At 41.3% G+C, this 25,197-nt stretch overlaps 2 protein-coding genes across 2 annotated transcripts; one reads left to right on the top strand and one right to left on the bottom strand.

Annotated features, from left to right (window-relative positions):
- Window positions 1–1,322: 1,322 nt before the first annotated feature.
- On the bottom strand, window positions 1,323–3,525 carry LOC139470079 (WD repeat-containing protein 74-like). The gene has a single exon (XM_071252369.1). The coding sequence runs from the start codon at window positions 3,517–3,519 to the stop codon at window positions 2,332–2,334; it is 1,188 nt and encodes a 395-aa protein (XP_071108470.1). The 5' UTR covers window positions 3,520–3,525; the 3' UTR covers window positions 1,323–2,331.
- A 2,356-nt stretch (window positions 3,526–5,881) lies between these two features.
- Window positions 5,882–24,522, top strand: LOC139470080 (biorientation of chromosomes in cell division protein 1-like 1). Its single transcript, XM_071252370.1, has 12 exons — window positions 5,882–6,029; window positions 6,626–6,780; window positions 7,114–7,299; window positions 9,624–9,671; window positions 10,527–10,584; window positions 11,382–11,452; window positions 13,784–13,808; window positions 15,441–15,708; window positions 16,313–16,472; window positions 18,843–18,997; window positions 20,355–23,063; window positions 23,166–24,522. Exons 1-12 carry the CDS (start codon window positions 5,999–6,001, stop codon window positions 24,268–24,270), a joined length of 4,971 nt encoding a protein of 1,656 aa, XP_071108471.1. The 5' UTR covers window positions 5,882–5,998; the 3' UTR covers window positions 24,271–24,522.
- The last annotated feature ends 675 nt before the right edge of the window (window positions 24,523–25,197 follow it).

Raw genomic sequence — 25,197 nt, 5'->3', positions numbered from 1 at the left:
ACTGTGATACCATTGCGCAGTTTAACATGAATACCCCACTCAAACGCAGTATACTGACTCCGAGCCGACCAGTCCTTGCTTTAGCCCCTTAATGCCGAGCGCCAGACAGGGTAACAACATTGTGGTCAGCAATATTACATCTAAACCATGTGATCAGCAATATTACATCTAAACCTTGTGATCAGCAATATTACATCTAAACCATGTTATCAGCAATATTACATCTAAACCATGTGATCAGCAATATTACATCTAAACCATGTGATCAGCAATATTACATCTAAACCATGTGATCAGCAATATTACATCTAAACCATGTTATCAGCAATATTACATCTAAACCATGTGATCAGCAATATTACATCTAAACCTTGTGATCAGCAATATTACATCTAAACCATGTGATCAGCAATATTACATCTAAACCATGTTATCAGCAATATTACATCTAAACCATGTGATCAGCAATATTACATCTAAACCATGTGGTCAGCAATATTACATCTAAACCATGTGATCAGCAATATTACATCTAAACCATGTAATCAGCAATATTACATCTAAACCATGTGATCAGCAATATTACATCTAAACCATGTGATCAGCAATATTACATCTAAACCATGTTATCAGCAATATTACATCTAAACCATGTGATCAGCAATATTACATCTAAACCATGTAATCAGCAATATTACATCTAAACCATGTGATCAGCAATATTACATCTTCATTCATGTCGCCTGCAAAGTGTAGAAAGTGACACAAACTCCTGACATATCCAGGCATGTCACATCCGAGACAGTTAGCCTACGTCTTCAGCACACCAATTTGAGGTACCAGTAGACAGCTCACTGCCAAGGGAGGTAATCTCAATGCCATATCTTTGGGTATGAGCAAGACCTGTAGTCAAGGCATTGGGGTAAGATATTCATGAGTATACGATAGTCTCACATGAAGAAACAGTGAGTGAGTTGGGTTTAACACCGCTTTTAACAGTATTACAGTAACATCGCGGCGTGTCAGCTTAATGAGGGAGGAAAGCCCGAAGTGATGCAGGTCTCAGACGTTTACCACTTCGGTGAAACCCAGGAGCACGGGTATGGTGCTGACAAACCTAGAAACATAATTGGGGCGAACCGGGATTCAAACCCACGATCATAGGTTTCTGGCGTGCCCAAGGGATGCAACTCTGCACAGCGAATCGCGGTGCCTTAAATGACTGGGCCCCCTATGCCCCCACATGAAGAAACAAGACAATTCTCATCAATGATTCCTTATGTGTATTTATTCATTGTTTTTCACAAAATATTCAATCTACACATAGTAACTGTATTGGTAGGATGCTCTCAACATTGTCAATAACAATATATTTCTCCCTCAGTGATACATGAGAAACAACTGAAGTCAAGTCACAAGACTGACCCAAAATGTTTTACTGTTATATTTCCATACATCAATGGGCAGTGGTGTAGCCTGTGGTTAAAGCGTCCACTCGTCACTCCGAATGCCCAGGTTCGATTCCCCAGGGGACAATGTGTGAAGCCCATTTCTGGTGTCCCCAGCCATAGTATTGCTGGATTATCGCTAAAAGTTTCAAACTCACTCACTCATACATCAAAACATGCAACATGAAAAGTATTGAGCAGCACTTGGTTGTCCGAAGTAGGTCGATATTTTCCCCATAATCCCACACATACTAGTGGAGAAAACCAATCAAAACAAAAAGTTTACTCCATCCCAGCGCTAGGCCCTGCAGGTATCCATCACCTCATAGTGGTAGTGAATACATGGTTCCCACATACTGCAGTTACCATGGTTACTGGTATACAGTATTCAATGTGCAACTTCATAAAAAAAATTACAGATGAGAACAGCTATATTTGATTCAGTAACCATGGTAACATTGCCACAGATGATCATCTGACCAGTCAAAAATGTCTTTCTCTGTCATAAAGTGATACACTTATAAAAAGCGGCCACGTAAGATTGTTTAAAGGCCTTTGACATGTTTGTGTAAGAATTGTATTCTTTTACATATAACATGTATAATTTAATCGGAAACTTTGGCACCCAAGTCAAAATAAGAGAGATTGATTGAAACTGAACATAACTGAGGCTACACTAAGCATACATTTATTTCGTTTTGTACATAGCAATTTGATGTTCAGATGTTCTGTGAACATGATGAAAAAAACCTACTGGCACCATTGTTAATCTTGGTGGCAATTTTCATTTCATGTTTACATGTTTCTGTATGCTATTATAGTCTTTAAATGTTTGACACCCAAATGTGTTTTTAGTTCACGGTATGGTTAATATCTTTCTGCATCATTTACGTTTCTTCTTGGTTGTGGGAACCTCTTTCTGTTTATCCAATTTCTTTCTCTTTTTCTTCTTTCTATCAACTTTATCTTCTTTGACAACAATTTCTTTCTCATTCTTTTTCACAGTCCTGGTTTTCACAAGTTCAAGATTCTCCCAAACATCCTCATCTTCTTCTGATTCAATACCCGACTCTACATCAACTTCATCATGAACCTGATTCTTATTTTCCATGACATTTTCTCCGTCTCTTGAAGAAAAGAGGAGACAGTTCAGCCTTGACTTCAGATACAATTTGTTGACCATTTCCCTAGAATCGATGTCATGTATTCGTAAATGCCTATCCAAACCACAAGATGCAACAAGGGGTTTCGTGGGATGACATTTGATATCTCGTATACCTCCAGCAAAACCTTTATAAACTTGCACAACTTTCCCATTCCTCAAATCAACCAATGCCATCTTTCCCTGTGTGTTGCCAACGAGGACTTGATTGTCTCGATCATGGCGCAATGACATTGCTGTGAGAGGATATTCGTCCACTTCAATGTCAAGGACAGGTCTACGCTGTGAACTCTGAGGGTCATACACTCTGACCTGGTGATGACCTGTTGAGGTGACAATCTTATCGCTTCCTGGAAGGAACTGTACACCCATTACCCAAACTGGAACTCTCAGATTTAACCAGTCATTTTTCACATTCTTTGCTTTGAATATTGGTTCGGAATGTTTCTGAAGATCCCAAAGTTTGAGTTCATTTTCTTTTCCCCCAGTAGCGATGATATTGGGAGTTTGTGGCTTTTGCTCCATGCAAAACAAATCTTTCCCTGCTTCAATTTCGATGGTTTTCTTGTCGTCATCGTCCCAGAGTTTGACTAAACCCGATTCCACGGCTGTCAAATAGTTGCCTTCAACTTTTGCTATAGCACGAAATTTCCCACTGCCTCCGTCCAATGTGTGAATTTCGTCTTCAAGTGATTGATTTTCAACATCATAAACAAGCACCTGTCTGTTTTTCAAACCCAAACATACTTTCGACTCGTCTGTATTATCCCAACATATGGCGCATATTTCTTTCTCTTTATCAGCACTTGCAAGAGAATTCAGGTTGTTCCACTGTGACTTTTTCAAGGTAATGCCTTTCAATAAACCTGTTTCAGCTCCCACAAACACGTTGTACATGGGCGCCGCCATTTTATTTCATCGTGTTAAACCGGAAGTTGACAACAGCAGAGTTAGTATAAAACATACACATAGAAGTTGAAACGAACTGAGCAAACATATTAATGTACACAGTTTCCCGAAGTTAAATATTCAAATTGCATTCTGCTCTGGACTTATTTTTGGAGTAAACTGTAATAAATTATATTAATGGATTCGGCGTCCTGTTTTCACTCGTAGTAGTGGTAGTAGTAGCAGTAGGAAAAGTAAAAGCAGCGTTTGTAATATGACAGGAGCAGTAGGACTATTGAAACTAGAAGTAGTCACACTAGCAGTAACATTGAAATAAAGTAGACGAAGCAACAATAACAGTAGTAGCAGTATTAGAAAGAGTGCCAGTGGTAGTATATATAGTTTGTTTGGGAGCAGGAGAAATGGCCTCTTGCAAAAATAGCCCCGGACAATTTGGAGAGAATGACCCCAAAATGAGAAAATGGTGACATGTTTTGGAGAAAATGAATGCAAATAAATTTTGGTTATCTATGCATACAATTGTTACATGAAAGCCTTACCTCCAATTTGACAATATCAATTGTTATTTTGTTTGTTTTACAATTAGTAGTTTTAACAATTGTCACTTCAAAAGCCTTATCGGCCAGGTGAGGTGAGGTGAAATGAGGTTTAACGTCGCGTCTAAGATTATTGCACTGAAATAGCGACGTGTGTGTGCGTGCGTGCGTGTGTGTGTGTGTGTGTGTGTGTGTGTACGTGTGTATGCGTGTGTGTGCGTGTGCGATTTATAGTGCCAGCTCACTGAGATACCGTACCGCAGTGATTGACATCATGGGCATTGATCGACGCAACTGGAATACGGTGACATGCATCAACCAAGTCAGCGAGCCTGGCCACCCGATCCCGTTAGTCGCCTCTTACGACAAGCATGGGTTGCTTAAGACCTATTCTACCTCGAATCTTCACGGGTCACATACTGGACAAGTTAGGATTGGTGATGGATCCAAATTGGTTTGGTGTTTACAAAAACAATAATTCAGGAGAAGTGAGGGTTATTGATGATAGTGGTTTTAACGGTGGTATTACAAGTGTGAAAGCCTATATAGACCTCTCCCGTACAAAATACCAATCAAAAATAAAGATAGATATATATGCTGGCGTTTTCTTAATATACATGTTGTGAAAATGCTATTTTAGTGATAATGTCCATGATAACTTAAAGATGTATAACCAGTTTCATTATGACAAGTAAATGCCCTGATTACTGGACTGGAATTAATTATCATGACTAATTACTTTGCTTATGCATCATACGCGGCTTGTTTGGAATAATATTGAAGAATAAATTGCCTCTAAGCTGAAACGGATTAAAGTTGGACAGTTTGGAAGACCGTGTGACATAGTTATGAGTCCAGATTAGATATCAATCTCTATACGGATTTGTGTTATTTTTTTTTCCTAAAATCTGGGTCCATATTTTCTTCAAAACATGTGACTATTGTCTCTAGGGGGCGGTCGGGTAGCCTAGTGGTTAAAGCGTTAGCTCGTCACGCCGAAGACCCGGGTTCGATTCCCAACATAGGTACATTGTGACACACACCCCAGCTTTGAATGCGGCCTGTAATTAAGCGATCCTGGTTCAGGCAGTAGTAGCTGCCATATGTTTTATGATCAAATCCTTCCCGCCCCCACCACGACCCCAACCCAACCAACCCAACCCACCCCACCCCTCTCACTCTCACCCCACCCACCCCCGACCAGGTCCCTAATGACCAGGCCCCTTACAAGGTTACAAACTTACTTATTTTGAAACTAGTATTTTTGCTTCCTGTATCTTGATATTCTGGCACAGCAAAATCGCCAGACAAGAAATAAATTGCTTTAAATGCTTTAAAAGACATACCCTTCATCCATATGAAGCGTCAGCCTATTTCGTTTAGGAGTTGGCAATTTCGACTCAACCTAATTTTTACCCAATCAACTCGTCGAAAAACTTGACTGCGGACATTGTAGCCGGAAAGCGGGAACACAAACTTGGCTCAACTTTGGGATTTACTCAGTTCATCAAATCACGCTGTGAACCAAATCCACTATGATAATAGTTTAGTATCTACCTATTTGTTTAACCATGTTTTGGCGGTTACAACAATGATTTCCTTCGGTAATCAACATGAACAGCTGATTGTTTTCTAAAACGACGTCTGCATAATATTCGAGGGAACTCCACACATTTCATCACACTGACGGCCAGTTCAGCAACACTGAGCCTTATGTGTTATATATTTATAGGAATATCAATACCACGGATGTTCTGATTATCAAAATGGATTTTGTATTGACCAGTACCCGGATATACAACTACTGTGATGGACATTACGAGGATTACAAGTGTTACTAGCCCTGTGGAAGGATAAACAGGACCTGGGGGTGTGTGTCAAATGTAGGCCTAATGAATGAGATGATTCAAAAGAATACAACGAAACGAATGCGCACTTGAAGAATGAAGCAAAAAGATGGTGACAAGCATAAACGTAATTATTATAATATATTTTTCCATTATCTGTATCCATGGCAACTATGAAAATCAAAATAAACCAAACTTCATGTTTATTTTAAATAATATTATTATTAGCCTATCCTTGTGTCATGAGAATTGAAATAAATATTGATGTGCATCAAACTGATTATTTAACTCTCATTTTAACTATAGTCATTCACAGTAGTGTGAAACTTTGATGTCTCGAAGTATAAACTCGATTTCTGCATATTCCTTCTTTAGTTATCAGTTTTCGATTGTGTCAAACCTCAAATAACTCAAAGTGTTTACGTACATCTCTTCAACTTCGACACAATGGTGTTTGACAGAATTATAAATCAAATTCATAAAAGGCAAGAGCTACATTCTTTACAATCCACATTCAATATCTCTTTTAGTTGGACCAATATTTTTTGTGTCATGTTCATGCTGTATTCAAAAGTAGCAGTCTGTGGTCTTCTGTGCTATTTGAATCCAGGGACCTCCTTCATCTTTAAATTTACATTTGACAAATCGACCTTGATTTTTATGCTTACGTTACAGCACTGCTTTTGTAACTGTGATTTTAATGTTAGCATTTTGTTTCCACAGCTAGTACAAGTTATAGTTCCAACAAAGGGAAGCGGAAACTGGAGTTTGATAAGAAGACAAGTAACTTGCCACTTTCAGGGAAAATAGTGTATCTTGATGTGAAAGATGTTCGCCAATCCAGGAGTCTTGAGGAGAAACTTAAGCAGCTTGGAGGGGTGAGCCAACTAACTTCCTGTCTTCATACATACTTCAACAACTAGTGTCAGGCCCAGATGTAGTCAGTTTGTTTAAGGTCACACTCAGAAATAATTTAGCTACATATAATTGGGGGCGGTCGGGTAGCCTCCTGGTGAAAGCGTTCGCTCATCACGCCGAAGACCCGTGTTCGATTCCCGACATGGGTACAATGTGTGAAGGCCATTTCTGGTGTCCCCCGCCGTGATATTGCTGGAATATTGCTAAAAGCGGCGTAAAACCATACTCACTCACTCACTGATTCCAACTCTCAGTGTTTAATATCCTTTCATGTCGATGTTCATCCACTTCAGACTATTGAGAAGTTTCTCATCAAAGATGTGAACTACGTCATATCCAGCAATGCTCCAGCCAGTGGTCAGAAGAAAGGGGAGAAGGGTCAAGACCGGCCGGACAGTCCTGCCTTCCAGTCCACGCCTAGTCCCTTCAGCATGGGGCAGTCTCCATCACCGACTGCTATTGAAGCTAAGAAGGAAACTGTGAGGCCAATTCACGTTACCGTATTCGACGTAATAAGCGTCCAGGTCCCTCTCAAAATTAGAAATAGGAGGCTCTGATTAGAATATAATTTTGGTGAAAGAAAAACAGAGTTGAAAGATCGTAAATTTCTACGTTTGTGTACCTGAAATGATACATAAGAAAAGTCTGTGCGTATCATACACGACAGATATATTTTTCCAGAATTCATTTGCCCATAATTAAGGGTGCATATAACACATGAGTGAGTATTATACACAAATAAATAAGTCTTGTTTACATTGATCAATCGGAAGAGGTGCTAATTGGGATTGTTCACTAGCCAATATATTAGCAAATATCACCATGGGCGCTTATTACGTCGAATATGGTAATTATTTATTCTGGAAATATTCTTTACTCGAAGCAGAGCTCCAGGGCCCACGTGCACAAAGCGATCTTAGCTACGACTATTGTAAGCCTCTGTTAAAGTATGGAAGTTAAGATCATCTTAGCGCTAAGATTGCTTTTTTTGCAAGTGGGCCCAGATAAGCAATAAGCTGTGTAATTGCCTAAAATATGAAAACTAAATGACCATTATCCAATTAATTTGTTTGTGAGTACAAGTACGCATGAACATATTTGATTTGATTTATCATATAACAACACTGTGCGTAATTACGCCAAGTAGCTTTTTCAGCCTATGCACATGTAGGTCTTCACATATCTTTTCTTACTGACTTACTGGAGGCGTCTTGTGTACGTGGACTCTACTGCCATGAATAATGCAAAGATGTGCAACTTTCCGCTTATTGTAACTTAGCCATGTAGCACTGTTATGTGGTTATATGACATGTGATTTGTTTGTTTGTTGTTTAACCCCGCATTCAGCAATATTCCAGCTATATGACGGCAGTCTGTAAATAATCGAGTCTGGACCAGACAATCCAGTGATTGACATCATTGACATCAATCCACGCATTTGGGATCGTTGACATGCATCAACCAAGTCAGCAAGCCTGACCACCCAATCCCACTTGTCGCCTCTTACGGCAAGCATGGTTAATGAAGACCTATTCTACCCCGGATCTTCACGGGTCATAACACATGTGACTCACTTGGGGCTGCTAATTAAACAGCATAGAAGTAAAATCATTTTTTTAAAAGTCTACTCTTCGGTTTACAATAGCCAATAAACTGAGCCCAAAAGAGAAGAAATATATTGAACACCCAAAGAAGATGATCACTACCCAACATGAAGGATGAATGTGGTGTTCAAAATTAAACATAAAATCAAACAGCCTGTGTCATAACCCTGATCATTGCTACTCATGCTAATGGCAGAAACTAAAAGACTTCAGCACAACATTTTCCTGATTTCTATTTGAAGGTAAGGATAAGATGTAGGGATGAACAACTTCTTTATTACAACAAGCTATTTGAAGGGTCACTAGATCATGCTAGATCAACTAGTGTGCAAATTTAATGGGGGTCTGGAGCCCTTTAGGTCTTATTGGAATCCATTGGAATCTAGGAGCTCCCTAATTCTTTGGGGACATGAGTTCGGTCCCTTGGGCATGTCCTATGATCATATGTTCAAATCCCGGTTCACCCTGATTATGTTTCTAGGTTTGTCAACACCATACCCGAGTTCGTAGGTTTCACCGAAGTGGAAGACACCTCAGCGATAGAAACTAATAGTTTTAGTCCACTAGTACTTTTAATGACAACATATAGCAAATCCCTTAAAAAGTGCAAATTTCTACTGGTCCTTATGATACCTTAACCATTGGGCAGTTTGGCAAGGATAATAGGACTAGTGCCAATTTGTAACGCTGCATCTGAGACATGCATAACTTCAGGCTTCCCATAATTCTTTAGCTTTGAGGGTTAGATTTTTTACATTGACCCCAGGAATCTTAGGTTTAATTTCGAGCATCAACATGAAACACTCCGTGAAGATCCGGGGTAGAATAGGTCTTCAGCAACCCGTGCGTGCCATGAAAGGCGACTATGCTTGTCGTAAGAGGCGACTAACAGGATTGGGTGGTCAGGCTTGCTGAATTGGTTGATGCATGTCATCATATCCCAATTGCGTGGATCGATGTTCATGAGGTCAATCACTGGAGTGTCTGGTCCCGACTTGATTATTCACAGACCGCCGTTATAAAGCTGGAATATTGCTGAGTGCAGCGTTAAACAAAAAACAAAATTCCTAAGGTAACAGATTGATAGTTTGGAGTTCACTGTTATTCAACATGTTCAAGACAGACATTTATTTCGTTTAGTGCATCAGTTACCTCAGCATTTGTTCAAGGATTGACAGTATTTCTCTCCTTATTTACAGGTGACCAGGGGAAAGGCCATTCTTCAGATTGCAAAGAACAAAAGCTCAGTAAGTTGTTTTGATTTTTTCCAAATCTTGCATGACATATGTCACTGTTATAACCTGGAAGCAATATGTTTTAAGAAAATATTAGATCATGTTAGGTTTGTTATATGTTTGAAACAGGGGCCACATTTGCGAATATTTTCAGAAGTTTTGTTTTGTCTGAAAATCTTTGAAATTTCTGTATTTCAATTGCTCTGACCATGCTGATAAGGTGGAATCTTCAGGATTACTTACATGTTAGTCTAGAAGTTGGTCGGAGCGCCTATCAGACAGGGCCCTTAACGTGGCGGAGACCACCTCCGTGGTCTAGTGGTAGAGCGTCCCCCCGGAGAGCGGAAGGTCCGGGGTTCGATCCCCAGCCGCGTCATACCAAAAGACGTTAAAAGATGGTACTTGTTGTTACCCTGTCTGGCGCTCGGCATTAAGGGGCTAAAACAAGGACTGGTCGACTCGGAGTCAGTATACTGTGTCTGAGTGGGGTATTCATGTTAAACTGCGGCATGGTATCTCAGTGAGCTAGCACTATAAATCGGCATCAGTCCGGACTAGTACAAGCAGCCACACAAACACACACATGTACATGCACGTCGCTATATAAGTGCAATAATCTTGGACGCAACGTTTAACCCCATTTCACCTCTCCTCACCTAAACCTATGGTAAGTAAACATGGTTAACAATGTGTCTTGTCCCATGATCAACATGATACTAACTGTATCTGAATCTTCAGCCTTCTGGAGCTGATTAGTGTTCATAGCATCCCAGCAATGTTAGATCATCCCACAAATGTGAATTTCTGAGCCTTTGATACTCCAGTTGATGTTTTTCACTGTGATAATTGTTTTCATTTCTTGCACAGCAAACCAGCGTTGCAGACACGGCAAAGAAAATGGGTATCAAAATTGTGTCCCTAAATGGTAGGTAACTATGGTAACAGGCCTTGAAGTAGACTGACATCTAGCCTCTGAAATGAACATACGTTACAGAAAAAACAATTGTTAAATTATAGTTATAAAATATAGTAAAAAGGAGCCCAGAGACTTTCTTCATATTCAGATACTGCTGTTATCTAGACTTGCCAAACATTATAGACTTGCATGGGCTGTAATGGATATATCAGGGTCTGTATAACAGACTAGCCTCAAAGTTGCAACCTGAATTGTCTGTTGGCAACCATGCTACTTTTGTTGACCAGCGGAGGATAATTTGCAATATTTTCTGATTGAAGTTTTTCCTAAGCAAAGAAGATCTCTTTTTTGTGGACATTCCATTGTAGTTACAAGATGATTCACCAAGCTCAATCTAAATGAATTAATGTGGCATAGGAAACATGCTTCTGCCACATTAGACAATACTGTGCATCATGATAATATTACTTATCTTTCAATATAAGATCATTTAGTTTTATATCTTTTCACTGGAATTCTCTCTCAATTCTAAGAAACTCCAGAACATCATACATTACCATGATTATGATCATTATGACTGGTGCAGGTCGCTCTCAGGAGGGGCGGTCGGGTAGCCGAGTGGTTAAAGCGTTTGCTTGTCACGCCGAAGACCCAGTTCAATTCCCAACATGGGTACAATGTGTGAAGCATATTTCTGGTGCCCCCTGCCATGATATTGCCGGAATATTGCTAAAAGCGGCGTAATACCATATTCGCTCACTCACTCTCTCAGGATGTGTTTAATGATCGTCTCTCTTCCCTTCCAGGAGCTATAACATGGCTAGATAAAGAGATTCGCAAAATAAAACCGGCACCAGTTTCAACTTCCAACAAACAGGTACAAAAGGATTTACAATTTCTTTCTTTCTTTGTTGTTTAACACTACACTAAACAGTATTCCAGCTATATGACGGCATTCTGCTTCAGTCCACACAATTTGGATACATGACACACAGTCGACCAAGTCACCAGCCTGACCATCTGACCCATGTCGCCTCTTACAAGCATAGGTTGCTGGGACCTGTATTTTAGCTTTGATTCTCAACAAAATATTGTTTCCTAGATATGATTACAAACTGAATAAACAGATAATCTAAAATGTCCCATGGGATGCTAAAAAGTATAGCTGTCTGAATCATTACATTTATCAACACTATAGGTTGTATGTTAGTGCAACCGACATCTTTTATAACTTTTATAAGGTATATGTGTAAAGGTCCGAGTGTCCGTGGTTGATTTTCCTCAGTCTAACATTGGAATCCCCATCTATAAGGCTCTGTTCTCAGGCACCGCCCGCATTATAAGGTCCGCCGCATGTTTCGTTTTTATTTCCATTTTCCAAAAAATGAAATAATCCTAATACTTAAAAACAATGCAACCCAATACAGCACACAGTTACTTCCCTTTATATGCGCTGTGCTTTACTGTGCATCTCGCGTTATGGTCATGGCGGCAATAGGAGTTTGTATGCTTGTTTATGTAGTGTGATCCTTGAAGATCCGGGGTAGAATAGGTCTTCAGCTACCCATGCTTGCTGTAACAGGCGACTATGCTTGTCGTAAGAGGCGACTAACGGGATCGGGTGGTCAGGCTCGCTGACTTGGTTGATGCATGTCATCGTATTCCAATTGCGTGGCTCGATGCTCATGATGTCAATCACTGGATTGTCTGGCCCCGACTCGATTATATACAGACCGCCGTCATATAGCTGGAATTCTGTGACGTGAAAAACAATGAAGAAGTTACCAGAACGTGTCGGAATAATGTTAAGATTTTTATAAGTGATTGAAGCGTCACATAAATTCTGGCGTATAAGTTGGGCTCAAGACAAGGAAGACCCGATGGTTTTGCTGACTTGGTATAATTTTTTGCTAACGCCTACACAAAAAATCGTCCACAACACAAAACATCACCAAATAATTCACATTGAATTTAACTCTGTTTGCTACTCTTAAACAAGTCTGTATTAACAGAATGAAAAAAATTAGAATAAAATCAGTGAGATCATTATTCAACGCCCACATCATTATAAGGTCCGCATACATAATTTGTTTGTTGTTTAACCCCGCACTCAGCAATATTCCAGCTATATGACGGCGGTCTGTAAATAATTGAGTCTCGACCAGACAATCCAGTGATAAATATCAAGCGCATCGACCCACGCAATTGATGACGGATTGATGTCATGCATCAACCAAGTCAGCAAGCCTGACTACCCAATCCCATTAGTCGGCTTTTACGGCAAGCATGGGTTGCTTAAGACCTATTCTACCCCGGATCTTCACGTGCCCTAATAGGGTTAAGGCTTCTGAGCATGTGGATGTTGTTGTGGATATGACATCAGTCTTATTCTTGGAAATCAAGTGAAGCTTGTGATTATGACACACTTATCCAGCCCACGATCTCTGTGTTCATGTCTTGTACCATATGGGGTATTGTTAAGAATTCCTCAAACTCGAAAATAGATAGATCCAAGTGAAGTCCCAATTCACTCATGCATTGCAAGGGAGACAACTCAGTTTCCTCTTGACACTATCAAGAAATTTTCACAGGCCCAGTGGACATTTTTGACACTGGGAAATTGTATCACAGGTAGTGTCGAGTGCCTGATGTTTTCTCTTCCATGTACTCTTCACAGAATTTCGCCATATATCCGTGAAATCTCCTCGGAAATGCGGAAAATCATGTTTTTTAAAACAGAAGTCCTTGGAAAAAATCATCTTCCTTGTAAAGATATAATCAAAGATTTTTAAAAATTACGCCGAAAAATATAATCGTGATTCCAGACAACCGTTGCGCGGATTGTCCTGTTTTCAATCAGAGCTTTCAGCATCCTTTATGCCCTTTTCAGACATATGTCTTCTATCATGAATACTTGCACTATCTTTGTTTATTTGCCATTGACTTTTGCCTTTGACTTATTATATTTCTTGGTGTAAATGTTGTCCAGACTGCACGAAATTGCTTAAAATGCAATCAATTGTTTAAAAACTTCTTGATTGGGGGTGGGGGTGGGGTGGGATGCTCCCAAATCCCACTAGAGTTTTCCTCTTTTTGGGGGGAGTACCTGCTCACATCCCTGATGTATGTTTCTGAGGTTTTAGTTCATTGCATGTCTGGTATTTGCTCTGGATGAAGTAACATGAAATCCTTCACTTGTGTTTCACAGGAAACAAGAAGAAGGGGCACCAAAAGTGAGTTTATTCATCATCCTCAGTTGTGTCTTGTGTTTGTGCCTTGTTTAGGCATACTGGGTGACCCACTTGTCTACAGCAATTCTGTGTTTGTATATTGTTTAGGCATACTGGGTGACCCGCTTGTCCACAGCAATTCTGTGTTTGTATATTGTTTAGGCATACTGGGTGACCCACTTGTCTACAGCAATTCTTCACTGTGTTTGTATATTGTTAAGGGATCCTGGGTGACCCACTTGTCTACAGCAATTCACAGTGGTAGAAACCTAACATTTTTAGTCCACTAGTCCTTAAATTGATAACAGATAGCAACACCTTTCAAAATAGCAAATTTTCTGCTAGTCCTTATGATACCTTAACTATTAGGCAGTTTGGCAAGGACTACGGGACTCATACAAGCTTCAAATGCTGAATTCGTTGTGTAGAGTTTAGCCCCTATAGGCATGCCAAAAACATAACATTTTTTTTTCAGATCCAAGATTTGCTCTGATTATGTTTATGGTTTGTCAGCACCATACCAAAATGCAGGGATCTGTCCAGGATTCCACGCTTGCCCTTATCAGGCAAATTGGGAACGAATTCAAAATTTGGGAATTTTTACAATTTTCCTAATTTTAGAGCTATTTTACATTGCTTTCTGTTTGATAATGTTAAACAGAGCATTGAAGCCTTGTCTTTGTTCTTCCTGGTACCAGTGAAATACAAGTCAGCTATACGAAGCCATAACATGAATCTGAACGTGACATGGGAAGTTATTAATATTCTTACTCCAATTTGGGAACTTTTACTGACTTGGGACAAATACCGACCTCCGAGCATGTCCAGATAAAGTCCTGAAATGGCAAACGCCTTGTGCCTATCACTTGGGGCAATACTCTTCCATCAAGCTTAGACCGCCTCCGTGGTCTAGTGGTAGAGCGTCCGCCTGGAGAGCGGAAGGTCCGGGGTTCGATCCCCGTCCTCGTCATACCAAAAGACGTTAAAAGATGGTACTTGTTGTTGCCCTGTCTGGCGCTCGGCATTAAGGGGCTAAAACAAGGACTGGTCGGCTCGGAGTCAGTATACTGTGTCTGAGTGGGGTATTCATGTTAAACTGCGGCATGATATCTCAGTGAGCTAGCACTATAAATCGGCATCAGTCCGGACTAGTACAAGCAGCCACACAAACACACAAACGTACATGCACGTTGCTATATAAGTGCAATAATCTTGGACGCGACGTTAAACCCAATTTCACCTCACCTCACCTCACCTCACCTCACCTCAACTCAACTCACCTCACCTCACCTCACCTCACCTCACCTCACCTCACCTCAACTCAACTCAACTCAACTCAACTCACCTCACCTCCATCAAGCTTACACACTGTGATAGTACTGAAATACTCAACGTCTGTAAACCAAACTTGCTCAATTACACATTGTTTAAGCCTGTTGAAATTTTTGTAGCAGCAGCAGAAATTAACCTGTAACATAAACAAGCCCAAATAAGGATGACATATAAGGATGCTGCTGAAAAAGTCCAACTAGTCCATGGGATGCCTTAACATATACTACTCAAAATAAGTTAAGGACATCCTCGATCCTTTCATATTACTTTTGTTAATCTGTCATTTCATGTGCGTCCTTGCAGTTCAAAGATTGAAGACTCCCTACGTAAAGTTTGAGGCGGAGAGTTGTCACTATCGTCCCATCATGCAACAGTTGAAGACATGGCCTCACTTCAACACGGAGACACCACAAGGAACTTGCCCGTTTGATGGGCGGGCTCTAGGGAGGCCTCAGAACTCGGAGAGGGGTGACCGGGAGGAGGCGGTGGGGGTGGGGAACGTCCTGTCCCCAGGGACCCCACAAGCCCAGAGAGATGATCTGTCCGGGGCCCAACAGGTTAAGTCACAGAGGTGGGTGTAGGTACTGGATTCCACAAGTGTTCATGGACACACAGATTTTTTCAGGATTTGCTGGTCAGACCTTCATCGTTTTGGTGTGCAAGAATCCTTTGGGCATGGGTTCGAATCCCAGATACCCCCTGGTTATGTTTTTCTTGGTTTGCCATCACTGTGCCCATGTTTGTGTGTTTAACTGCTTGTAAGAACTGCATTACTTGAGGCTTTTCTTCCATATGCACGCACACACACGCACATGCACACGCACACGCACACACACACCCACACATACACATACACGAGAGATCGAACTTCAACTCTCATACAGGCCCCTATCCACTACACCACAGAATCGACTTTCGATGTGTTGTAGAATTTCTCACCATGCAAACCATTCATCAATCAAAGCCATTCTTCTGATCAGTCTGTAGCAAAGAATTTTTATTTAAATTTTATTGCTCTGCTTCCATCATATAGGTGGATTATTGCTGAGTGCGGCGTTAAATAGCAAGCAAACAAATCAAAGTTAATTTCTGTCCCTGTGAAGACTGTCATGTATATAAGTGACCTAATATATGTATAAGTACTTTTAGTTGAATGGAAACTCGACTACTTCCAGTAAGACGGCTAAGCTAGACGAGCCCAGTAACTGCAAGATGTTTGGTGTGCCGATCGTGACAGCCGGGGAGATCAAGCGAGAGCGAGAGCGACGGAAGCGGGAGAACAAGCGGAAGGGATACTGCGAATGTTGCAAAGAAAAATACGATGATGTGGATAAAGTAAGCTGGATGTTATTTGTGTTTATATTTTGTTTATGTGTTGTAAACATATCAGGCTCAATTTAGCTATGTGAAAGAAATGCACAAGTGCAACCTATTATTGTAAAATGCAACCTAATATTATGTCTTCATGAACCACGCCCGTGAAGATCCAGGGTAGAATAGGTCTTCATCAACCCATGCTTGCCGTTAAAGGCGACTATGCTTGTCGTAAGAGGCGACTAATGGGATCGGGTGGTCAGGTTGCTGACTTGGTTGATGCATGTCATCGATCCCAATTGCAGGGATAGATGCTCATGATGTCAATCACTTGATTTTCTGGTCCAGATTCGATTATTTTACAGACTGCCCTCATATAGCTGAAATATTGCTGAGTGCGGCGGTAAACAACTAACAAACAAACAAACTGTTCAAAGCGGCATAAAACCAAACTCAGCAACTCCTACAAATACCATAACTTTGGCCTAAGGAGACGGTGCTAATGCCAGAGGGATTCTGGGATAGGCTTGGTTTGCATAGTGCCAACAAATGAGGATCGTAACATTCGTGCCAACTGTGCAGAGTTGAGTACCATCATCTTCCCTTTCACTATAAAAGTCCAGTTTCCACCCTTGCCGAGCTAGGCTGGGATTATGGAGTTACATTTTGGCTGGGCTAATGAGTGTAGGCATAGTCCAATCAAAATTGCGCACCAAAATTGAAATCTGGTTCGTAAACTGTCATGCAGAGTTCGGTCGATTGCAGGATTTGCAAAGCATGTGTATCGCCAACTCGTTGTCAACAGATATTTTCCAAATCTTTTCATGTTTTTAATCAAGGTGCTCATGTGATTTGATGTTCTTTGCGAAGTAAGAACCGTTTTATCACAAAATAGATCTTGATGGTCGATCAGATCATCTTGACTGGGCGCCACAATTTTGTTTGAAGCAAATGCATGTGATACGAGAGGTGGAATCTGATTGGTCCATATGGGAAAGGCATAGAATGGACATAACTGGTAATAGCCACTGGTGGCGCTACGATCGAGCCCAGGAATTCCAGCCTAGTTCGGTAAGGGTGGAAACTGGGCTTGTAAAGTCAGTTAACGCTCTTGCCTCAGGAAGATGAGTAGCTTGGGCACGCCAGAAACCAACGGCTGTGGGTTCGAAACAATGTTTCTAGGTTTGTCAGAAACCATGGGTTTCATCAAAGTGGTAAAAGTCAGAGACCTGCATCCACTAGTTTGCCCATCTTCCCGAGGCAAGGTTGTCAACAGATATTTTCCAAATCTTTTCATGTTTTTAATCAAGGTGCTCATGTGATTTGATGTTCTTTGCGAAGTAAGAACCGTTTTATCACAAAATAGATCTTGATGGTCGATCAGATCATCTTGACTGGGCGCCACAATTTTGTTTGAAGCAAATGCATGTGATACGAGAGGTGGAATCTGATTGGTCCATATGGGAAAGGCATAGAATGGACATAACTGGTAATAGCCACTGGTGGCGCTACGATCGAGCCCAGGAATTCCAGCCTAGTTCGGTAAGGGTGGAAACTGGGCTTGTAAAGTCAGTTAACGCTCTTGCCTCAGGAAGATGAGTAGCTTGGGCACGCCAGAAACCAACGGCTGTGGGTTCGAAACAATGTTTCTAGGTTTGTCAGAAACCATGGGTTTCATCAAAGTGGTAAAAGTCAGAGACCTGCATCCACTAGTTTGCCCATCTTCCCGAGGCAAGGGAATTAACTGAGCTTAAAAGTCCAGTTTCCACCCTTGCTGAACTCGGGGGGGGAATAATGGAGTTATATTATTGCTGGACTAGCGAGTCTGTGCAAAGACCAATCAAACTCCCATAACAATATCGGCATGTGGTTCATTAACAACATGACACAGCCTTGCCGAATTTGCAGGATTTGCAGAGCATCGACAAATATTTTCCAAATCTGTTCATGTTTTAAATCAAGGTGCTCAAGTGATGCCCTTTGTGAGGTAAAATCCATTTTATTACAATAAAGATCTTTCTTATCGATGAGATCATCTTGACTGGGCGCCGCCATTTTATTTGAAGCAAATGCAAGTGATGTGAGAGGTGGAACCTGATTGGTCAGTTGTGTGGACTTGGAAGGGACATAATTCGAAATAGCCACTGGTGACGCTACGATCGAGCCCAGAAATTCCAGCCTAGTTGGGCAAGGGTAGAAGCTGGACTATTAAAGTCAGTTAACTTTCTTGCCTCGGGACAATGGGGTTTGCCTTGATCACTTGATCATATACCGCCATGATATAGCTTAAATATTTACCGGATGTGGCATTAAACAACATTCCCTCATTCCAGGATACAGCGTAAACACCGGAATCACTGTGGTATCATGTTATTCTATTTTTGTCCACAGCATATGAGAGGACTTCAACACAAGAACTTTGCACGGAACAAGAAGAATTTTGACTGCATAGATACACTGATCCACCAAGGCCCCAACACGGTCTCATTTCTACAGCGGATCCTGCTCCGACACTGCGTGCAAAAGGCTGCCAACAGAAACAAAGAGTACGTGAAGTAGTATAGAATAATACAATTCTCTTTTTGACTGGATGGGACAGTAGAAAATCCTGTGATCTTTTATGGTGTTTGTAAATTTAGATTTCTTCTCTGGAACAGCTGAAGGAATGAACAGTAATCCCTAGTAGGACAAATTTGTGTTGGTTGACTGAAAAAGTGAAAAAGCAACACTGATCTGGCTGAAAGTTGAAATTAAATGCTTTTAATCTTGAAATTAATGAGTCTCCAAATTAATACGACTACTGACCCCTAGACAAAAATGCGACTCAATATGATAGCGACTCCCCCCACACGGCCCATCCCCAGTGGAATGATACATACTCTTACCTTAATTCAGTCAAACAGAAAATGCCCCTTGTGTAATTCCTATTCTTTGAATCACTTTAAATTGTATGATAGGCATTACTTAGAAGTTGAATGACTATAAGGGTAACGCTATTTTTCAGGGCATTATCATTTGCAGAAGCCTGAGGTCTTCCATTAACTGCCCGACGAAGGAGGGCAGTTGAAAAGACCGAGGGTTTCTGCAAATGATAATGCCCTGAAAAATAGCGTTACCGTTATTATAGCTAAAATAGATGAAATTTGTTATTAAATAAAAAGAAGCAACAATATCGGTTTTGAAACATTTACTACAATCAACACGAATGTCACTGACCCACTTTTACAAATATGGAAATGTCATAGAACAAACCAGATGACGTCACTATTGAACGGGACGTCACCTATCCCTATCCTATTACGTCACACAACAACGGGCGTGATAATGGCCCGTCGTCAAGCAATATGAGGGCATTATCAAGTTATAGTGGCCTGCTCATTTCTGATAACATGCGGGCGGTTTAATGATAATTCTATCCATTTTAGCTATAAATTGTTATATACATGTTACATCTGCTGCTCAGTAAACTGTGTTTCAAGTTGGTATTTCCGCTATTCAAAATGTGCAGTGGTGTCATCATATTGTTGATAGTCATTTTGAGACATAAATGCGAAGTTAATTAATGCAAGCAAAGACCACTCGCATTTTTCGCATTTAATTCACGCTCACATTTAATTTCAAGATTTACAGTATAATAAAACAACCACCTACTTTGAAGTTAGGGCCGAAGTGTTTTTAAACCAACCAATAAACTACAGACCCAAAACAAACAAATCAGTTACAGGATGGGCATAAAGTTTGTTTGTTTTTTAAAACAAACATGTGTCAGGTGTGAGCTTTTGGTAAACATTTCAAACAATCCCTGATCATCCCTGATAATAATATTACTTGAGAACCAAGTGAGTTATGTTTTATGAAATAATCGCTGTTGCTTCTGACCAGACATATGTTTTCCGGTTGCAGCTCACAAGCCTGTGATGATGGAGAGGTTTTGTTGATTGAAGAATGCTCCGAAAAACAAAGTGAAAAGGGCGGAGCCTCAAACCTCCCCCCGGAGCAACTGAGAGTAAAACGCAAGATGAATAGGAGACTTAAATATGACCGAAAAATTGAAAAAGTCACTGTTGAAAAAACGAAACTTAACAAGAATGTTGAAACGTGTGAGTCTAGACTCGGGATTGTCCTTGACGGGCAGCACCATCATCACTCGTCTCCTAGGAAACCCCGATCTGGTAGCTTTCCCAGAGTCGGTCGAGAAAGTCGTGAATTGGAGTCCACGTCGGCTGTTGTGATACGGCGGTCGGGGTCCAGGGGATTGTATGGGTCACCGCGGCGGTCACAATCTGCATCCGGGTCGGAAAAAACATTGATCATTAGAGACTCGCCAATAGCAAGCTTGCAGCCTTTGAAAGATTTTCTTAAAAGACATTCCACAAACACAGGTATAAGAGATGGTGAGAAATCATCCAGGTTTGATGAGGCTGGTGGAAAAGAATCCAGGAAACGGAAATCTGGTGCTAGCAGTTCGCCAGTGCAGGAGGAGAAACGACACAGACAGTCAGACCAGACTCCATTGGGTGATTCCACGTCGGGGGAAGCAGTACTGACTAAACCGTCAAAATGTAACAGGCCTGATGGTAAGAAGGGTGGGACCGACGCAGTGAGTGATAAAATTGTACATTCACAGCTACAGAAATGTGTCAAGGACAAGCCAGACAGAGAACATTCAAGGGTCACTCGGTCCAGTCCAAGGAAGCGCCTTGACATTGATATTGAAAGTAAAGTAACAAGTCCCAGGAAAAGCAACAGACTATCATTTCAAACAGAAAACATGAGTCCGTTAAGTGACATTGTAATGAGGGCAGAAAATGTGATAGAATTGTCCAGTAAGAGTGTTGTGGTGATTTCCAAGCTGGACATGGAGTCTGCCGACTCGCAGCTGTCTCTGACTAGTGCTGGGAGCCCTCGCCGGAGGTCTTGGATGAACAAGCAGAAAGATTCTAATTTTGAATCCGAGCATGTTGTGTCCTATGATGATCAGGGACGTGTTGGAGATGATCCTGACTCAAAAGACAGATGTAAATCTCGCTCCAAGCCACGAAAATATCGTGACTGTGGAAATGATTCTGAGGTTGAAGCTGATGTAATTGTGGAAAAGTCTACAGAGGTGGATGAACAAAGATCTCGTTCAAAGAAGAGAAAAGATAGGGACTGTGGTAAGGGTTCACAAGCTGACGATGAAGCAGATGTCGAAGAGTTTAAAGAGAAGGATGATCAAAGATCTCGTTCAAAGAAGAGAAAAGATAGGGACCATGGTAAGGGTTCACAAGCTGACGATGAAGCCGATGTCGAAGAGTTTAAAGAGAAGGATGATCAAAGGTCTCGTTCAAAGAAGAGAAAAGATAGGGACCGTGGTAAGGGTTCACAAGCTGACGATGAAGCAGATGTCGAAGAGTTTAAAGCAAAGGATGATCAAAGGTCTCGTTCAAAGAAGAGAAAAGATAGTGACTGTGGTAAGGGTTCACAAGCTGAAGTGACTGTGAAAGATTGTAATGGGAGAGAAGCACAAAGATCTTATTCGAAACAAAAGAAGCATAAAGACTCGAGAGCGGAATTCGTGGCTCAGAACAAGAGTGACATGAATGTGGAATGTTCTAATCCTGGTGGTAAGGACATCGATTCTCATAAATCTCGGTCCCCGCATATGAAGAAACATGGCTCAAAAACACATTCTGATTTCATACAAAACGAGGCAGATAGCATAGAACTTTCCCCCACAAAAGGAAGATCAAACTCTAAAAAGGCTTTAAGACCATCCCCAAACCCAGATAACAAAATCCAACCGACTGAAGTTTCAACCAGTTCTCGAACATCTCCAAGAAAAAAACACAGGACTGTGGTAGATTTGGATGTAAAGAGGAAAGATACAAATCCTTCACAAGAAAAGACAAAAGTTGACGGTAAAACGTTAAGGGCAGACACAGCAGGGGAGATGGTGATTTGTAATAACGAGACGGTGGTCTTCACAAAGAGGAAGAAGTGGAAGAAGGTTGTACGGTCAAGTCCTCGGAAGAAGGGGAGAAAGTTGTGCAAGTTGAAGCTGGATGAGACCTCTTGTAGTGACTACTCCTGTACCTCTGCCATCACATCTGATGTAACGCCAAGAAAGAATGCTATCCCCGAACAGGGGGAGTCTCAGTCTCCTGTGTTCAGACGAAGGTCAAGACACTCTATGAAGGACCTCTGCCACGATGTCAAGGAAAATCCTGAGTCTGTTGAACTGGAGTTGAAAACTCCCAAGAGAGGAAAGTTTTGTAAAAAAGGTGACGTTGAAAATGAGGAGGAGGGTGGAACAGAGGTGGACACACCAAAGAGTGGTTATTGTACAACGCCCAGGAGGCGAGAGAGATATTGGAGAAGTTTGAGGTCCGACTTGGTGGACGAGACTGTATGTGATGGTGAAGACAGAAGAGGGGAAAAAGATGTTAAATATGTCCCTGAAACGACCCCTGTGAAAAAGGTCATGATGTCAAGGTCACGTACTAGTGATACTGAGATGTGTTGTTCGCCGTCAAGGTCAAGAAGAGCCAGGAAGTCGGATGAATCTTACCAGGACATGTCTGAAGACAAGTCAACAGAAAGAAAGAGTTCCAAAATCAGTGACTCTCCAAGGTCAAGAAGAGCCAGGAAGTCGGATGAATCTTACCAGGACATGTCTGAAGACAAGTCAACAGAAAGAAAGTGTTCCAAAATCAGTGACTCTCCAAGGTCAAGGTCAAGGTCAAGGTCAACACGAAACAAGCCATTTGAATATGGTGAAAATGCTGCCAGTGCTAGTGTCCCACCTTCTCCAAATGAGACTCTAAAGAAATCTAGGTCAACGTCCACTGAGAAAAGTCCTAAAAGAAGGAAAAGCTCATCACCTAAGAAAAAGGAAACGAGAGGCAAAAGAAAATGGCGTCAATCAAAACCAAGCTCGAGGAGAAAGACGGTAAAACTAAATCGTAGTTGGTTGATTCTCAGTGAAAGAAGCATGTCGAAACTGTTGGAGAGCGAGGGAGACACACAACCATTTCTCGGCTTCCAGAAGGAGGAATCCGATTCCAGACTTCCATCAGACTTGACTTACGAAGAAGTGTCCGAGGTCGATATGAGCGACGATTCTACGCGAGAGTGGGTCATGGATGAACCTGACCAAGATGACGAACACAGAAACGACTCTGAGAAAAATCTTGGTGAAGACGATATTGACAATTTGTGGTTTCCCCAATTCTTCCCTTCTCCAGACAAGGCTTCCAATTCTTCCTGGGGCGAAGCTTGTGATAGCTTCCTCCAGACTGCCTGTGAGAGAAGGCTCAGCGGGCAGACCTGCAGTACCCCCCTTGTGTTGCCCAGCAACAAGGTGGGCACCCCAAGGATGAGGAACAAGAGCCCATACTGCAGTCCCCACAGACAGTTGGATACTGTGAAAGAGGATGAGGATTTAGACAAGACTTTAGTAGCTTCCGATTCATACGAAACTCCCAAAAAGTCACGCAAAATATCTCCTCGAAATTTAAACCGTGATGAATCGGTTGACAAAGGTATTGTATATAACTTTAACTATCGAAGTCCTCAGAAGGCGTCAAGGCAGGATACCGGTCACGAAAGGTTTAGAGCAACAACTTCAAAGGATGATGGTTTGTGCTTAGAGTACAATAAGTCTGTGGACTCGTCGGGTAGGAAGTTACGGCTGTTGAAGAAAGCCTCGAGTACGAAGAAGACATTTCATATGAGTTATGTATCTAAACCTGTAAAGTCCCCCAAACCAGCCCGCAGGATCAATATATCTGCTGCAAGTACAGTTGTAGTGGTGTCTCCGAAAGGGAAGTTGAAGTAGGATTGGTGGGTAACTTAGAACTAATCAGGGACAGAAATGATATCCATTTGTTGCAGAATGTTTCTCATATAAAACTTTTTAGGGGGGGCACGGGTGGCCCAGTCATCTAATGCACTGCTATTCGTTGTGCATAGTTGTGTCCCTTAGTCACACCTGAAACCTATGATCATGGGTTCGAATCCCAGTTTGCCCTGATTATGTTTCTGGGTTTGTCAGCACCAACCTGTGCTTGTGGGTTTCATCAAAGTGGTAAACGCCTGAGACCTGCATCACTTAGGGCTTTCCTCCCACATATAGCTAACACGCCATGATATAATGGGATATTGTTAAAAGCGGCATTAAACCAAATTTACTAACAAAAACATTTTAAGATCCATGGAAACTTGGATCAGAAGTGCTCAGAAATGGCTAAATCTGAACTCTTTTGTAAATAAGTCAGAATGTCGACTCTCGTTAAGCTGTTATTCAACTGACTGAAACCTGTTTTCTTGAACTTTGACTTTTAGGGAGCAGTTCAAAAGTTTGATGTCCGATAAAATCTTAATTCCTTAACTTTGGGGTTGTGTCGGTAAAAAGGTCATGATTTTCAATCAATTAAACTTTTCAGTGATATACAGTTCAAATCAATAAATAACAGCTCTATTTTTCACATTTGCTGTGCAGAGTTGCATCCCTTGGGCACGCCAGAAACCGATGATTGTGGGTTCGAATCCCGGTTCGCCTCCATTATGTTTCTAGGTTTGTCAGCACCATACCCGTGCTCGTGGGTTTCAGCAAAGTGGTAAACGTCTGAGACCTGCATCACTTTGGGCTTTCCTCTCACATTAAGCTGACACACCGCGATATGAATGGAATAATGTTAAAAGCGGCCTTAAACCCAACTCACTCAATCACTCTATTTTTCACATTTTTACACTGCATGGACAG

Source organism: Haliotis cracherodii, unplaced genomic scaffold (assembly GCF_022045235.1).
Source record: "Haliotis cracherodii isolate W230 unplaced genomic scaffold, xgHalCrac1.p SCAF_20, whole genome shotgun sequence".
In the NCBI taxonomy this organism is placed as follows: domain Eukaryota; kingdom Metazoa; phylum Mollusca; class Gastropoda; order Lepetellida; family Haliotidae; genus Haliotis; species Haliotis cracherodii.
Note: the sequence above shows the minus strand (reverse complement) of the source record. Positions and strands in the feature narration are given on the sequence as shown.